Below are 18,551 nucleotides of genomic sequence, written 5' to 3'. Positions count from 1 at the left end.
AAAACGAATTCAAGCAGGATGCTGCAAATGATGAAATGATCTTCCTCCTCACTTGGATACCCCCCGAGTTGTTGAAGTCGATCCAGTTCTTATTATGCATCTTCTGCACGATTCTCTTGAATGCGTAACAGTTCTTAATAGTGTGCCCTGGGACACCGCCATGATATTTGCAATGGGACTCTCATCATACCACTTGAGGTATGGGGGTTTCATGGGTTCCACCAGATATGGCGACACTACGTGAGTGTCAAAGAGTTATTGATAAAGCTCTTTGTATGTCATCGGATCGAAATGTTCTCATTTTTTATGAGACATGTGAATGTAATAAAAAAAGACAAAAATAATGTGAAATATGCATGAATGCATGATGCATGCAATGTTCGAGGCATTGATCCAAAAAATGTTTCAGTTATTATAAATAATCCTTATTGGGGACAAAAGTGTTACGTTTTAAGAGACAAAAAACATTTTGAAGGTATATTCTTCTAGACCTCGAACAACTTCTGTCAGGTTAATTCGTCTTCTGCCTTTTTTCTTTCACCGGTTGAATACCCTGTCAAACTATTCCGACTCCTCTAGCTAAGTTGTGCAAGTGACGAGCTGCTTGCCCCAAAAAGTCTCGAATGACTGCATCTCCGGCTTTCACTCTCTGCTGAGCCTGTTCCTAACGAAAGCGTCATTGGAGCCCTCCATCGATAGGAATTATCCGAAGATTGCTTCTTGAATTTGTCAACAATGGCCTGTTGTCTTTGAAGGGATTCTCCAAGTTAATTTTTCTCGTCTTGCCCTGCAACCTTTGCCAGCTCGAAAAGTCGACTTTTGGTGTGCACAGTGTAAATCCCGGTCCATCCTGAGTATTCTTTGACCATAGCTGGACTTCTAAGCTTTTCATCTCTTATATTATAACCCCTTTATCCATTAATGCAAATTATTTACGTTTAACGAACACATTTTTTGTGGATCAACACCTCGTTTTTTTAATGATGCAAATGATAAAATTAAAATGAAAGAAAAAATGAAAAGAGTTAGGGAGGTAAATCAAAACAATAATGAAAATAAAAGGTCCTATCCCATATGATATCTACCCCCACATGCTTATTATTCCTTCCTGGACATGATCTCTATCCCACAAGTTGATTTTGAACAATTCCTAACCGCATAAATTTCTAGTTCACATGAAATAAAGCAAGAAATAATATCAAAGCAGCCTAGGGTTTGAAATGAGGTATCGGAGTGGGCTCTAATTCCCTGTAGTCTCCCGATTTAGGTTCTAAAGAAGGTACCTGAGTTCTCCTTGTTGGTGCCCCCTTGGGCTTGCTAGACCCTTAGTCCTAAGCCCATTACAAGCTTGTGTTGACTAAGTTAAACTCGAGAGGATACATTCTCTTATGTCTGTGCGGTGAATAAATTCACACGAAGACAAGGTATATGAATCCTGAAAGTTAGTTGCTAAGCTTGTGCGGAGAATAAATTCTCACGAAGGCGTCGCTTTCGCCATCACTTAAAAGGGTTCGAAGCTCAAGTATAGAGCCAGAGATATAAACTTTTCAAAAATCTGAAATCATTGAAAAAAAATGTTAGTACAACTATTTATTTGAAAAATAATCAAAGGTAAATAATTGGAATCGTATAAATAAATTTAAATTTAAATTTACTATTTTCGTATAAAAAGACAACCGAAAATTAATTATGGTCTGACTCACTTACTGATCCCCAGCAGAGTCGCCAAGCTGTCGCGACCGTCTTTTGGGTGGGCCCGGAATTGGGCTTCGACTTGAGTGAAATGTTTAAAGTCGCCATCGATCATTTAAAAAAAATATTTTAGTTGATCAGACACCATCTTACCTGATATGCGTTTTACCATAAATATGTAGGGTTCGGGAGTCGGTTACAATCAAGGAAGGTTTAGCACCCTTGTACTACCCTTTCAGTACCAATTAATTTGTCGGTTGTCTTAATTACGAAAATTAAAAATTTTAAATAAAATTTAAAAATTTGTTTCGAATATCTTACCTTTAATCGATTAAAATTACTAATGAAAAAAATCAAAAATACATTAGATGGTAAAATAAAAGAAATATTGAATAAAAATTAATTAAATAAAAAGAAATCAATCAATCAATCAAAGAAGGAAAAAATGTTATATATAAAAAATGTTAAAAAATAAAAAATAAAAAATGTCAAATGTTGGGAACATCATGAATATTTAGGATGTTGGTAGCCTCCACGTGACAAAATTGTGAAAGTTTAACCTTTGTATTATCCAATAAAGGCTGAGCTGAGCGACATGCAAGCAGATCAGGAGTCAAACCTAATGCCCTAAGTTCTTGAACACTGTGTTGTGTAGGCTTAGTTTTTTTGCTCTCCAACTACACTCAGCACAGGTATTAGGCTGACATGAAATGAGACAGAAATTATTCGGGCCTCTTTAACAATTTCCTTAACCCTTCGCAATGAATCAAGAACACCAACATGGATTGTGTGACCATTTCGAATGACACGGATACCGAGACAAATCGACAAATTCAAAATCATTTTGTGTATCTCCGGATTTTGTCGCTAAATCGTTTTCCGAAACCTTTACATCACCATGTAGTAAATCGCCCTCTTCAACGAAAGCTTCCTCGCCAAGAACAACCTAAACGTCACCGTCGGATTAATGTGACCGCCTGAGATTCCGACAATGCAGTAAACAAAAGCAAAGATCATACCGCCGAAAGCCCAAGCAATCCCTTGAATCCCCACGGTTGTGCACTTTGTTTTCTCCTTGACGACACCCATGACAGTCAAAACAGTGATAAACCAGAAAAGGAAAGTGGACATGAACTCAACTATCCCAGCTTTATAAAACGACCAAGACGCCAACTCATCGGGCTCAAAAAACAGAGGTGGTGGCTCGGTGTAGTCCTTGCCTTAATCTTGACTATGAGCGGTGATCCCCATCGGTTGCCTCTCGTTGAACTTGCTAGAGATAAATCTAACATCCCCTTTTTCCATGTTCCTTTGGATGCTTTTTCCCCCTCTCTGTTCAGTATGCAAGTGTGGATTATATAGATATGATTGATGAAGAAAGAGGTGATAACTTTAGTGAAGCACTCAACCCACAACAGAATGGTCAAGGTAGGTATGGGAGGGACCGAGAATTGTGGAGAGGTGGGTGGTGAACGTGGTTGAGATAATGGTGGGTGGTTGGATCTATTTTTAGAAGTTTTGTAGAATGGTGAGGTTGAACATAGGACATAAAAAAATAATAAAAAAAATATTAATAATAAATAATAATAATAATATTTTTAAATTCAGATAAAAACGAGTGTCTACACTTAATAATCTAGACAGCGGAAAAGAACACAATAATTTGTCACAACATAATTGAAATCTCGCGCTCTGAAACAGGAACAAAATTAAAATCTTGAAAGAAAAGAAAATTCTCAAAATAAACTTATGAAGAAAATTATATATTATCAACAAAGAAGCGCTTCCAAATACATTAGAAAAGTAATAAACATTCCATCAATTTATTGCTTATAACACTCCAATGGCCTTTTGAAAATGACCATATGTTGTTGTTTTGATAACTTATATTATATTTTTCATTGTTTTAATTTTATGTGTGGAATTCTTTATATCAAATGCATCTAATAATTATCCATAATTTATAATATATTTATATTTTGTTGATATGTTCAGTTTAATTTTATTTCTTAATCAGTTCACTTAAACATGAACTATTTTCAAAAAAATAATTTATATATTTATAAGATTTTATTATGATATTTTTAAAGCACTGTGAAGACTTGGTTTAACATGATAAAAAAAAACCCCTACTACAAAAAAACAGATTAAGGCCAACTCAAACAAATGTGAATAAAGTTAAGAAATTAAATAAGAATGATTTATATATAAGGTTTCGTTGATTAATGAAAGAATACGTTAGGGTTTGGATTACGAAAGCACTGTTCTGTGAACGGAGCTGTTGTCTTTGGAAAAATGTATAGACGACATATCCTGGCACTTGTGTTGTTTTTAATTTTGTCTTTGGCTCGACAATCATTGGGGCATTAACTACTTTTATAATTGGCTTAGTTAACTTTAACTACTATGAGCATGATTGAAGTCATAAACAAATATAGTTACGTTTTTGTTTGATTTTTAGTATCGCAGATAAAACCATGGTTGTTATTATTTTTATTAATATGAGACGATTAAAATATTGTATGCGCCCGAAAGGCTCTTAATCATTTGATAATGAATGCTCAAACACTCTTTATAGACGTCATGTTTGAATCCAAAATCTTTATAAGTAACAATTATCTCTTTAATCATTAAGTCACTAAAGTTGTTTGGTTTGTGAAAAACCATAAATGTTATAAATAATCATTAACAAGAAGAATTCAAGTCTTCTGTCATTGGCGAATTTTAAAGATTTATATTGAAAATTTTAAAGATGTTGAATGGTTTGATTTAAAATTCTAATAAATTAAGGGTCTGTCTAAAATTTATATATGATGATCAGAAACATACATTTAAAATATAATAAAATGACAAATATATAATGATCGTATTCTGCTAAATTTTTGTTTTCAAATTGCAAAACTCAATTATTATCCATATAGAATAATAATCGTAGCAAAACACAGTTTTTAACAACATAATTATTATCAGTCTTGAAAGTTAAGTAAAATAAATTAAGAATAAAACAGGAAAGTAAAAACTCATTGTTGAATTTTGTAGCAAACTAAAACATAAGCCAAAAATTGTCCGGCAATTAGTTAATTTCTATCCTTGAAGCCTAAAAATCTTCGGGGGAAAAATCTCTATTTTTTTCAATTTCATTTCCATTGTTGAATTAACATATACACACACACAAGAAGAAGAAGAAGAAGCATATTCGATTTCAAGAAGAATCAACCATTTATATACATTTCTATTTTGTTACAATGAAATATTGTGTGATTTTAAAAGTTATTCAATAAATAATTTATCATGTACTTATTGGTTCCGTCTTCAAATCTTAAGTAAGTTGTGACACTAATTTAATAACCAAGCTATTTTCATATATAATATTAAAAAAAATACTATGAGAGTTATGATTTGTGTAAATAAATCTTGAAACATATATACAGATATGAGAGTTTCAATTATATATATCAAATTAGACTTTGCCACAACGGTTCGTCATCTCGTTTAATTCAAAGTACAAAGTTTGTACTTTCTTCCTTCATATGTGCATTTTCCTTTGTATTTCTTCAATTGTAATCTTTTTTTATTTCTCGAACGACATGCAAATAATTAAAAAAAATTACTTAGCCTGATTTTGCCGACTTTGCCTTAATTTTGGAGTGGAATTTCGAGACATTTCCCAGTAGCCAGCAAGCGAATGCGTAGGGCTTAAATTTTTGTAAGATTGTTAATGTTAATTAGAAAATCAAGCATTCGTAAATAAATGCAAATTGCAACAAAGTCGATAGCGAAACCTCTAATTAACTTAATCGTTTAACTAATTAAACTATATAGTTAGACTAATATTATAAGTTCAAGCTTCTTCTTTTTTCATGTCAGCAGACTATTCCTTTGTCTTCCACGTGGAGCGATAATTTCAAGGTAATATTGTCTCTTTATTTTTATAATACGATTGCAGTTCCCCTTTAAAAAAATAAAAACTCTCGTTGTCAGTGATCAATGAGTAAAATTTTAAACCTTAATTAAGGTTATTAAATTTAACCATATGATTATGTAGTATATATGTTGGATAGATTCTAAAAGTTACTGAGTTTTAGAAGTTAAAAGTAAAATCTCTCTAGCGATAAGTATTGGGGGACTGTTAAAATATGCTTAAGCACATGATTATCTTATATTACAAGTTTAGTATTAATGTGCTTTCGAAGTGTGGGTGATTAGGCCTGAGTCACTGATGAGTACGTTGGGACATAAATTAATGGGTAACTAGAGGTGTAAAATGGGGGCTCTGATGGAAATATAATTTGTCTTTGCTTTAAGAGAATCGAACCATTTTTTTAATAGATATTTGATCTTTAACTAATTAGAAAAGAAAAAAAGAGGTCTTTCATGGGGTTTTGTAAGCAACATTTAGGGATTAAATTATGTTAATTAGACTGTTTTTTAGCGGTAAAGAAATGGACAAATTGGAAGGGAAAGGAACCAAATTGATGGCTGTTGATAGTAGTGTTTCTCCTTTGGTGGGCTTTGTTTTGGATGTCTAGTGCAATGAATTTTTCACCTTTACCTGGCCCTTTCTAAATATACTAGCTATGTTAATTACGTATGCACCACCCTATGATCGTTTTAATATGATCTGAGACGGAACTAGGATCAAATGTTAAGAACTAAAATTATTTTAAATTTAAAGAATAAAAATCTATTAAGTATTTAAATCTCACTACCAAATGCCGTAAAACAAAATTTATATATTCATTACGTTGTATGAATGGATAGCAGGCTTTACCACAAATTGCGAACGCCAATCAACAAACAAATGCACAATGCATATGTACCCTCAAAAGTATATTAGAAAAAGGGTTGGAATTTCTTTTCCAATATATAAAGTGCCTCCCAAGGTGTATGACTATATGTTCTTGCGGATATTTCTCAGTCTTGACTACCAACAGATGATCCTCCTTGCTTTAGGGAGATGGAGATGCCTCTGGCTGCTGTGACCTGAATCTCCCCTCTTGACAATCCTCTCTAGTTCCCTCACCTTCCCTGACAGCAACCCAACTTGTGTCGGTCCACTGAACCAACTTGTTTGCAGTTTCCAGAGCAGTGCATAGCTGGAATAACCAAAGGGCTGTGTGTTAACGGTTACAATAGTCTGACTCTTCAGTTTTTCAAACTTTCCACATCCACATCAGAAACATATCCACGAAAAAATGTAACACAATTGAAAATACTCGTGTCAGTCACGTTTGAGTTCGAGCAACATAGGTTAAAGTAGCTTCTTGAATAGATATTATTAAAACAAACTGAGAAGGCGGGATGCTTGAACAGTGCTAAAATCAAAGAATTGATGCCCAAATGGAAGAAATGTTTCTAGTTAAAGCAACAAGTAAAATTGCAACCCCTAACAGATTTCCGTACGCATATGTACTCGAGCTAAAGCATGAACAAGTTGCAACAGAAACAATTGAAAATAATCAATGGCAAGTTGTTCTACATATGCTTTCCAACACGAACAATTGCAAGCAATCAAATCGAAAACTGTTCTATAATTGCTTTAAAAGAGATTATCTAAATTACCTCTAAAGTTAGAGATGTCCATGAATGATCTGAACCCGTGAGTGCCTCATCCAATTTCTCCAAGTTTTCCTGAATGAAACCACGAAGCAATTGACATGACAAAGAAACAACCTTTCCGGGGGGGGGGGGGGGGGGGACATATGGAATGCGCTCAATTCAGCATTTACCGGCACAAATCATGAAGATATATGAGCTATCCCATATGATAATCAAAGCTACAAAAGTAGATAAAATCAAATTACAAGGAAGTAATGGACAACAAAACTTGGTTGCATAATCGTGTTTGAACTGAAATGGCCAATGCTTTGACACATGGGTGAGTATACGAGGAGAAAATGTTAAGGGGAGGATCAAAAATAAGAAAAACTACTGAAACAGTTGTAACATATTAAAGGAAGAGAAAATACCCTAATTTATTTTTAGTAATTTTCCCTCTGGAAGTCGGACATTGAAAGGTTTACTTTAGATTCCGAAGCCTTGGATCAATTGCTAAAGTTTTTAGACATTTTCAACTACTCAACTTGATTCAAGCAATATAATTTTTCTAGAACAAAGCATAAAAATATACACAAAAAAAAAAAGGAATTAAAAGCTTTTCTAATTTGCGATTTTTACTATGGCCCTGTGAATATCAAGGAACAAGAAAGGAACCAGGAAGAGTTCGATGAGAAGAGGCGCTGGCATCACGGTGGTGATGGTGTTCTGGTGCTTCACCGGATTCTTCCCCAACGTCGCTAAACAGATCCCCCACGGTTAGCAAAGGCACTCCGATTCCTCTCAAAGCTTTCGTTTTCTTTTTTTTTTCTTTTTGATTCTGTGCTCCTCTGCAGCTAGCTCACTCTCATAGTCGGGTGAAATGTTTCGCCATATTTTATGGGATTAAATCAACAGACTTTCAACCTACTAACGGCCCCATTAAAATTTACATCTGTAAAGGGCCTGCAGAGCAGCAAGAGGAAAACACTGTTTTTTCGTCATATTTCAAATCGCCCTTGAAATGCCAGCTTTGATTCTATGTTTCCCTTCTCTATGATGCGTTTATGCCGCTGTATTTAATCACTTGAAGATTGCCTCCAGTACAATTTAATGTTTAGCTTTGCATTCATCATCCATGGCAATTGGCAAGCACGTATGGAATTAGAACATTTAATCCCCGTATTCAAACATTCAATTCATTACAAGGGCGATTTTTAAAACAAGGAGTTGAAACAGATAGCATTTCAAATCTCCCATTTTCTATATCAAGGCTGGCATTTACAGCAACTTTAAACTTCAATGGACTGTTTTTTCCATGCTGCAACAACATTTTAAGAACAACTAACCAAATTTGAAAAACATTTATGCTTTTTAGGTTCTGCCTACTTTCCTGCCTCCGATGTGCATCTGATGAGCAATACTCCGCATGACTTGTCCCTGCAGCTTTCGGAGGATCGTGGGTTCTTGTGCCACAACCCCGCTGACTGTTCTTGGCAACAGAATCCGGATTGAGGGTTTTATCGCACTTAGTCTCTTTATAGCACAAGAAAACTCTTTCGGCCTTGATGTTTCCGAACAATTTCTCTGCAGCATTGTTTTTTACCAGTGCCGGCATGTGTTCATATTCATCCCATAAATATAACTGCAATCAAAGACGAGAATTATAATTTCAGAAAAAAAAAATCCAAAGAAAAGTAAATGCTAAAAAGCAATCCTTATGATAACTTGACGATGTGGAAAAAAACCAAAGTCAAAGATGCAGGTAATGAATAAATTCAATGCTGTCTTCCCACTATTGTAAAAATGAAACTCACAGATGCATAAAGAATGAATTAAAAAAATGCTGATAAACCTTAAACCATTTCCTAGAACTGGGGAAAGTGAACAACAAAACTGATAAAGAAAGAAAAACAACTAGTTGGTTTAGCGATTGGGTTGGAAGGGTCACCTCCATAACTCTATAGAAACCAATCTGAATCAGTCGGTCAATGGGTTGGATACAAGTGGATAAACCCAAAAAAAAGCAACTATGCCAAGTGACCCAAGACTTGTGCACACGCTTTACAAAAGAAATGCAAATATAGATTTAGAGTTTAGTTTTAACTATACGTGAAATCACCCATCCAAGAAACCAACGCAAAAGACATATATATATATATGACCATTGACCATAAATGGATAGGTAACTAAGGTTGTAAAGAACTCTGCAGAGTAAAGCACAGGGAAATATGAAACAGAATTATATGTTCAACAGGCTTCGGATTCTTGAAATAAAAAATGAAGTTGCAAACTAGACTACATATATTTGCAGAAATAAAGTTCAAATTACATTATTTGCAACTTTGGTTTGCAAATGCTGAAATAATCATCCAAGTCATATGCATCATTCTAAACAATTACCTTTTTATGAGCAGATGAAGATATATTTCCAAATAATATGCAAACGATAGATAGTTCCACCCTTTGAGTGATATACGATGATCAGCCAAATAAGTTCAAGAAGTGATCAATACCATAAAAGGCCTATATATCAAGCTGACTGCATGAAGGCGATCTGAGCTTTTCTCACAATAGAGTGGAACCCTCCCAACTATAGATCTGCTAGAAAGTAGAGAGACATTGAAATTCTATCCATTCATACTATTAAAAGCCACGTAAGAAAAATTGAGGATATTTACCATACCCTTGCTCTTGATGCAAAGGAGAACCACATAGCCGGCAACCAGTGCATATAAGATCTTCAGCTAAACTATTGCTTGCTGATGTACATAGTCTCCTGCTAATAAACATATTTTCATTCTCAGACTCTCCAATGCGCCTCCAAGTAATCGGCAGAAAAATCTCTCCAACAGAAGCACTAAATATTGCCTTACAGTGACTGTTCAGGCACAAAACCTCTGAAAGTGAGGGACATTCTCTCAATTTATTCGGTTCTGGAACTTTCCAGTTTCTGGATAGCCGCCTCTTCTGAAGTGAAATAAAACATATAATTCAAAACATTAAGAACAAATTTAGTCAAACATGGATTAAACAAGAGCAATATGCTAGAACCTATAGACCAAAAAGATAAATAAGCAAAGGGAAAAGGCATGATAATCTAATTTGGTACACTTCATCAGCTGAGTTTTAAAAACGAGCAAGAAATTTATCACACAGCAAACAAATTCAATAACAAGATACATAAAATAGGGCAAACATTCACTTCTATTCAAGTATGAGCAATTTTAGCTAGACTACATAATTCACAAGAAGACACCTAAAAATATATGATAATGAAAGGTAGATTACCAAAATTGAAGATCATGATGAAAGGGTTATTTTCAAATTCCAAGTTTTTCAAACAGCAAGTTCTAGAAAAACATGAAACTTTAGTATAAAATATAAAAAAGAGGAAAGAATACTTGGCGATCATACGGGTCAACATTCTCAATAGCATAATATCCGGTCCTCTGCACCCATTCTATAACCTTGGAAAGCTTTTCTTTGACCTCTATCCCCATTCTACACTCTGCTACTAATTCAGTTGCACCTACAACAAAGTATGAACATAAGACTCCATTTAGTTAATGAGCTTCTATTGTTTAATAACTGAACTCAAACTTCTAATATATATATATGCATAAAAGACCATTATATTGAAACATGAAACTTATGTTACTTTGATTTGGAGGTGAGTATCAAATAAGCATGTGTGACATGGTTATGCTCAACTTTTTAAATGTGTTTCTCCTATAAACATCACAAAAACTTGAATTTCAGTCATACTCTTTGAAACAAGGGACTGGCAAGGGTGGACCAGACGGAGTAAAGATGCCAGTCATCACTTCTGGCCTCGAAAACATCTCGGAATTTTGTAATCTTGAGATCTGACATTAAAGCACAAATATAGTATCACCAATTTAAACGGAATTAATAGTGAAATAATCTAAAAGACTAAGAAGTGGTCAATGTACTTTGCAATAAGACGATGTCGCCTGCAACAGCGATTGATCGCAATTCTTTTTTCCATAAGGAGACGGAGAAAAAGGGTTGAGTGTCATCGCCCACCTGAATGTCCGTCCTGATTATTTCTCCTCCTCTGGATAATTTATACTTTAGTTTCACCCACGCGGAACACGGAGAAGTTAAAAATCACAATTATTGAAGAAAAAGGACAAAATGCAGACCACACAGTGGAACAGAAAGAGAGATTAGAGAAACCTGAACAGGAGTGGAACGGTGAACGAAAACGAGAAGCTGGACGAAGTGACCCATGTGATGAGAAGCTTCTGAGAGATTGATCAACGGTCCGTAACACGATGTCATTGCTTCTCAACCTCGTCAGCCTTATGCCCGAGATTAAGTAACCTTAAACCTTCATTTTCTTTAATCGAGGTTTAGATTTGGCAACGATTCAGTAGGGCTTTTTTACCCAAATAAAAAATAAATGTGTCAGGTAAAAATTGTCTTCGAAAATGTTTCCCTCAAATAATTTATGTCAACATAACGAAAATATAGTCTAAAATAAATAAATATATATATATATATATAATTATACGAATTTTATCTAAAAATGATCATTATACGATGTGCGTGTAAAAATATTTACTTGTATGAATATAAATAGAAACGAGCGACGATGATGACATATATACATTAATTTTATTATCTATCACGGTATATCTATAAGATTATATTTAAACACTTCAATTAAGTTTAAACTTTCATTTTCTTTAATTGAATATTGAATTTGACGAAGATTTAAGTTTTTTTACCTAAATAGAAAAAACTTAACACATTTTTGTGTCTCATCTTCTACCTGCGTGACGGTTGTATGAACCCGTGTATGATTGAAATAAAAAAATAAGGAGATAAAAATAATATATATATTATCTAAAAAGAATAAACACACACTACATGTCGAAGACTATTGAAATGAATTTGATTAAATTTAAGACTTACCTTTACCAGTTAAAAACTAATATATTTTATTATAACCTTCTCAAATCTTACATTTATTTAGATACGTGACTTTTAATTATATTTAAATATAATTTTTAAACATATATTAATTAGATGATTGAAGACATTATATACAATAATAATAATAAAAGAAACACTATACGAAAGAAGAGAAAGCGTTATTCAAGGAAAGGGTAGAGAAGAAAGTTATAATAACATAAACATCAATGCCTGATAAAAAACAAAGAATCTGGAAAGAAAGTAAATTAGCCACCCAAACTCCCAAAAAACATTCGGGCTGCAGTCCAGGAATACAAGCATTGAACCGATTCCTAAGCTCGGTCTCGAATAGTTTTGAGTAGATACTAGAGGAACATTAGTTGGAACTTGCCGATAAAAACACGGGCCAATTCATTAACAGCAGCACACGGCTACTTCAAAAACCCAAAAACAAACCCACCAGACCCCAACCCACACTGTAATATCTACAAGACTGCACCTCCCTAGTCCCGCCACATTAGCTATACACTACTTCCTTGTCTACAACAGAACCTCTACATTCCATAAAAGGGTCTGTTACCTATGTCTATACCTCAGTTCGTTTAACACTTGGTCGCCCTTATCCAAAACACGAGTTACTTCAAATATGAACTCATGTATAAGCGTATCCCAATCTCAAGGGGTCCATCATCACCACCAATTGCGTACAGCGCGACAGGAATTGTTGAAAGCATGCACACCGTTAAAGGAAAAGTTTCGGGATCAACCCAAGACTTTGAGGTTGCCTCTACCTCACCCTTCGTCATGCATGTCACATCAATGTCACTGATACTATCTGTTTCCATACTTAGATCGTAAGGATTTACAACCCATGCAGCGTTTCCAAGAGACATGTAATTCCCAGGGCCATCTCTCTTGAACAAACGTTTGTGGCCAGAAAAACTAAGCACCAGCGTTGAGGTAGACTCCAGCCATTCTACAGTTAACCCTTCAACTTCATCGTAGTATATTCTCCTCTCAATCTGAAAGTGCAGAAACATGAGCACCAAAAACCATGCAAAATATGATGGAATTATATGAATACAAAATAAATCACTTACAGCCAGTTTCTGAATATAAACAGACATAAATCTTGGGCCCAATCCCAACACTCTAGCATCAGACAATAAAATCTGAGAAAACAAACAAAAGGGGGGGGGGGTTGAAACATCAGTCACAAAAGCAATCTCAACCACAACAAAATGGAATAAGCATAAAAGGAAACAATCACTAAACATCCACATCTTCATATGTTTAACAACTACAAGATTGAGGCCAACAAATAATGAACAGGATGTTCTATACAAGCAAAAGTGATGTGCAATGATAATAGATGCCAACAATCAGTAATAACTTTTTTTTTTTGATAAGAAACAATCAGTAATAACTAAATTTCTTGGAACTGCACCCGGGAAGATTAGAGCAGGACCATTTTCTTGAGTAATCAAAGCGCACAAGATAATAAGCAAACATAGACTTTAAGAATTGAACAGGAATAAAAAGTATAATTGCTAGGGAAGCTTATCATATGGGCCGAAATATTAATCTAAAGTGGTAGCCATTTATCCTACATATAAATAAAGCTATGTGGCATTTAAAGGAAAAGGCATAAACGGAAAAGTAAAAGCATACCTTCCTTTTCTTCAGCAAAACCCACATATAGAGTTTCTCACAGGCATTCTCGGCATGCCTACTGGCCAGCTTTCTCTCATTACAATATGCAGCAACATCACCAAGTAGTTCAGGGGATGCAGCATTTGACAAGGCATCCTTCCCTTGTGGAGAGACTGCAGCTTCCTTATCAAAATAAATACCAGAGAAACACTTGCTAGACACTTCCTCCCCATTGTTACCTTTAAGCTCCCTTCTATACTTCATATATAACTCCTCCGCTTCAATTACTGCAGCCAATGTCCGATGTACAATGATGTCTGGATAACGACGTAGAGGTGAAGTGAAATGTGTATAGAGAGGAACAGCCAACCCATAATGACTCCAATCATTCAAATTCTCTTTTAAGTTTCCACTGCAAAAATAACTAGCCAATTGCATTGGTTTTGAAGCATATGAGATGAGAATATCAAAAAGAACAGAATCATCCTTTAGTTTTTCCCTTAATTTTTCCAAAGATTGGTTAAGCTGACTGGAAGAGGAAGCATCCAATGCTAGACCATGTTTGCGACAAAAAGCTTCAAACTCTTTCAGCTTCCTCATATTAGGTTCAGGATGCCTTTGCAATAATGCGCTATGGGGAAAAGCTCTAGATATTACTTCTGCAGCTGTCATATTTGCCAAAAGCATGAACTCCTCAACAAGAAAATTTGAATCCATCCGCTCACTTAGACTGCTATCATATGGAACCCCATCTTCATCAAATAGGTAAACAACTTTAGTGCTTTCAAGCTGTAGAGCACCACTACTAAATCTTTTATCCTTCAAAGTCTTTGAAATTTCATGAAGACATTTAACAGATCTAATAACATCAGCCCATGCAAATCTTCCATGCAACTGTGGTAATCCTTCTAAAGTATTAGATTTCTCCAAATCAATTATCCCTTGAATGATGTCTTGTGCATGCTTATATGACAGCTTACAACAAGAGCCTATCACTGTACGGCCAATCCAACGATCCAAAACATCACCCATGCTGTTTAATTCCCAAAACATAGAAAAGGCAAACCTATCAACTCCAGGATTAAGTGAGCCAAGCTCTTCTGAAAGCAAAGATGGCAACATCTGTATCTTCCTTTGCAACAAGTACACACTGGTTGATCGAATCCGAGCTTCTACATCTAAGGCTGTGTTTGGTAACACAAAGTATGACACATCTGCAATGTGTACACCTACTCTAAAAGTGTCCTTGGATAATTTTTCAATAGATAAAGCATCATCAAGTTCGGATGTGGTGGAAGAGTCAATAGTAAACACACACAAATATCTAAGATCTTTTCTAGTTTGAAATTCCTTGGGCGGGATTTCCCAAGGAATACTTGGAAGACAAGAAAGAACCTGAGGAGGAAAATCAGCACAATGAATTGCATTTTGATATAGAATTGCATTGATTTGAGTTTCCAATTCACTGCCCCGTCCAAAAGAACGAGAGACACGAGCTCGTGGAAAAGGATTTTCAGCACTCCAATCTTCAATTTGGGCAGCAAGCAACTCCATCTCAACTATCACATCACCATCTGCCAACCTTCTCTGTATAGAGTCTGGTAAGTCTCTCACAAAAATGATCATTTTGGGAAATCTTGGATCAGTTGGGGTCAAAGTAACATATTCATTTCCAAAAATAGCAGAATTTTTCTTTGCATCTCTTTTATTAAGTTCTTGATGGGAAAACCACTGCTTAACATTAAGAAAACCGACAATAGCATCACGTCGAACAGACTTTTCAACAATTGCAACAACCTTTGCAGTAGGCCGTCTCAGAGGGTATCGACTAGTCATGGCAGCCAACATATCCACTGAATTTATGTCTTCATTCTGCCCAGGTAAAAGACCCACATGCGAAGACTCTGAACCATATTGTTGATGCCCATTAACATGGTTGTATGCTTCTGCTGTGGTCACTTGAGTTTCATCATAAACCCCTTTCTCAAGTGGCACTCCACTTGTACTGTTATCATACTCACAATCTGCATCTACTATACCTTTACCCTTGTAGCTATTATCAGCTACCCCATCAACTTCTTGGACTATGTTACAATCTTCTACCACTGTAGAATTGTTTGAGGACCCATTTGACCCTTTCATCTTGGTCCACAATCCTAAGGGATCAACCTTAATAACCACAGTATCTCCCTCAACCTATAAGACAGGATAAATATATTGGCAATTATTATACTCATCCCAATATAGACTAGTAGGCTAGCCTACATATAAAGAAACATTAGCATTTACAATAACATAAAGAACTAAACCCAGAGAATCTCATACTTACAGCTCTATTCTGTGAAGAAATTCCATTGACAAGAACATCCGTAGGTACCCCATCGATTTTGCAATATGCCTAGTGGTATATCAAAGTCTTCCATATCAGCATACAAGAATTATCATGTGAGTTTCGTCATAAATCAAATAAAAGTTTAGCAACCACAAACCTCAAGTCGATTGTGACCATTCACATGAAACAATGCTTTGAAAGCTTCCCCATTCTGCAAAAGAGTTAAACATCAAGGGAAACAATCGAGAAACAAACACAGAAATAAAACTGATGAACCTGCCACCTAAACCATATATATTCATCCAAAAAACCAATACAAATTACAGAGAATCAAGCACACAGTTATTACTAGTTTTTATTAGATGAGCAATTTGCATGTGAATTGTATTTTTTAAAATGTGATACTATCTACAAGTAATGATACAATGGGACATAACTGATTATGAAAAATAATTTTTTTAGCCAAATTTAAATGTAAAATTTATACACACAGAAATAAACCCTCACATATTCATATGGTCCTATAATAGAACATGATGGTTTGCTCTCCAATCATAAGATTTAACTTGAAACCTCCGGCTTGGAAACTAGAGTTCAAACCCCTAAGGTGTCCCTTTGGGTACTTTAAAAGCTCTTCTATTAAACAAACAATGTCAATTCAAGTTTTCCAACTTTTCAGATTTATCACTTTCTTATAGGCTATTTCATTCTTACAGAAAAGTATAATGAAGATGATTGATGAATAAAAAAACATTTGTAAATTCAAATAATAAGTTGATAGTGCAAAAAATAAATCAATTATAAGAGCAAATTTCAAACAAACCTCCAAAGCGTCATTTACAGCCTCTATAGGCCAGTGTGTAGCGAACAGCTTCTTTCTCACAAAACCCTCAAACTGGTGGAATGGATATGAACGTGGATAGGCAATTGATTCAGGACACGAGTTGGAAAAAGTTCCACCAACATCAACAGCAGTATCATCAGAACCAGAGCCAACTTGTTCATTTATATGCATTGTAGGCATAGAAGTAAAACCAGCATCAGATGCTCTAACGGGAGTCTGCTCGTTGGAAGCCATCTCCTGCCCTTGTTTCGATGAAGATCGATTCATAGATGTCAAGCCATTAGTTTTGTCTTCACTTTTAAAGTCATCTGATGTTTCTCCTCGTGCTTCGCTCACTGAATTACAAGCTATATCCCCACAAAGATTAAAATTATGAAGCCAAAATCAAATCCCAATTCAATAAATCTAAAAAAAATACATACTAACCATTGAATAGCAAAACTCCAATACAGTAAAAGGAATTGCCCACAGTTCGAAGAATACCCAGTAAAAAATTAAAATTCTATACTTCAAGAAACACCCAGTAAAACATAAATAGAATTCACTATAATTGTAGAATACCCAAGTAAAAGAACAGCAAAATCTACTCAGTTCTAATAAATACCAGTAAAATCACTAAAATAAATTCATTTTCAATTTACAAATGAAAGATTTTAACAGTAAAATCCAGTGTCAGGAACAAGAATAATACCCGAGTTATGTTTGGATCGACGATTGGATCGTCGTTTTTTCTTCTTCTCCTTGTCGGCATCCTCAAACCTCTCAACAATCACAGATGGCTCTGCAACACCGCTACCTCCCTTCATAATTTCTCTTGATTAAAACTTCAGAAAAACTAAAACCCTAGATCAAATAAAAACTGGGACAACTTCCAATGAGTTTAAAATATATATATAGGAAGGTACCGAACAAACGAAAAAAAGGAAATAAAAAACGAAAGAAAAAAAAGAAGGGTTGGGGTTTAAAATAAGTTTCAAGACAGAGAGAAAAGAAAAATGAATTTAATAGAGAGAGAACGAGAGTGTGGAAGTGGAAGTGGAAGTGGAAGTGGAAGTGGAAGAGATAATGAGGTGAAGCTTGGTCGGCGGAAGCTTTGGCAACGATTCCTTTGTCGTCCTCTTCCCTCTTCCCTCTTCCCTCTTCCCTCTTCCCTCTTCCCTTCTTTTCCTTTGTTTTTTTCTTTACTTTTATATTTTCCCTCGTTTTCTTTCGGTTAGGGGAAGAAAAGAGCGCGTGGAGATGGGTCAGGAATTCGTCTAGCGGCACGTGTCATATTTTGAGGTGGTAAATTCCCACACTTTGGTTTGGTGTTCTGTTACTTCAAAGCTTCGGTTCAATATGATTTTTAAAAGTAATTAAGACGTGGCTAAACTCCGAAGATAATCCTTCGAAAATATTAAATTTTTTATTTCGGTTATCTGATTATAAAAATCATAAAATAATCACTTAACTAATTAAAAGTTACCAACTAATTCATTTCTGTTACTAAATTTTGAATAATTATAAATGTAATCCTCAATATTTAAACAATTTTATTTTAAAATAAGATTT

At 34.9% G+C, this 18,551-nt stretch overlaps 2 protein-coding genes across 4 annotated transcripts; both read right to left on the bottom strand.

Annotated features, from left to right (window-relative positions):
* Window positions 1-8,413: 8,413 nt before the first annotated feature.
* On the bottom strand, window positions 8,414-11,564 carry LOC120129965. The gene is made up of 7 exons (XM_039147343.1): window positions 11,431-11,564; window positions 11,184-11,322; window positions 10,996-11,096; window positions 10,632-10,759; window positions 9,914-10,197; window positions 9,744-9,828; window positions 8,414-8,872 (listed from the first exon to the last, which is right to left on the bottom strand). Exons 4-7 carry the CDS (start codon window positions 10,728-10,730, stop codon window positions 8,414-8,416), a joined length of 927 nt encoding a protein of 308 aa, XP_039003274.1. The 5' UTR covers window positions 10,731-10,759; window positions 10,996-11,096; window positions 11,184-11,322; window positions 11,431-11,564.
* A 1,198-nt stretch (window positions 11,565-12,762) lies between these two features.
* Window positions 12,763-17,996, bottom strand: LOC120129870 (DIS3-like exonuclease 2). Of its 3 annotated transcripts, none has more exons than XM_039147272.1 (7): window positions 17,692-17,996; window positions 16,980-17,347; window positions 16,314-16,367; window positions 16,154-16,222; window positions 13,843-16,020; window positions 13,272-13,343; window positions 12,763-13,193 (listed from the first exon to the last, which is right to left on the bottom strand). In XM_039147272.1, the coding sequence occupies exons 1-7, from the start codon at window positions 17,804-17,806 to the stop codon at window positions 12,807-12,809; spliced, it is 3,243 nt and encodes a 1,080-aa protein (XP_039003203.1). In that variant the 5' UTR covers window positions 17,807-17,996; the 3' UTR covers window positions 12,763-12,806. The 3 variants fall into 3 exon arrangements, with proteins under 3 accessions (XP_039003203.1, XP_039003204.1, XP_039003205.1); XM_039147273.1 differs by having other exon boundaries at window positions 16,980-17,335; XM_039147274.1 differs by lacking the exon at window positions 17,692-17,996 and adding an exon at window positions 17,427-17,675 and having other exon boundaries at window positions 16,980-17,335.
* Between the last annotated feature and the right edge of the window lie 555 nt (window positions 17,997-18,551).

Source organism: Hibiscus syriacus, unplaced genomic scaffold (genome assembly GCF_006381635.1).
Source record: "Hibiscus syriacus cultivar Baekdansim isolate YM2019G1 unplaced genomic scaffold, ASM638163v2 tig00110505_pilon, whole genome shotgun sequence".
NCBI classification, from domain to species: domain Eukaryota; kingdom Viridiplantae; phylum Streptophyta; class Magnoliopsida; order Malvales; family Malvaceae; genus Hibiscus; species Hibiscus syriacus.
Note: the sequence above shows the minus strand (reverse complement) of the source record. Positions and strands in the feature narration are given on the sequence as shown.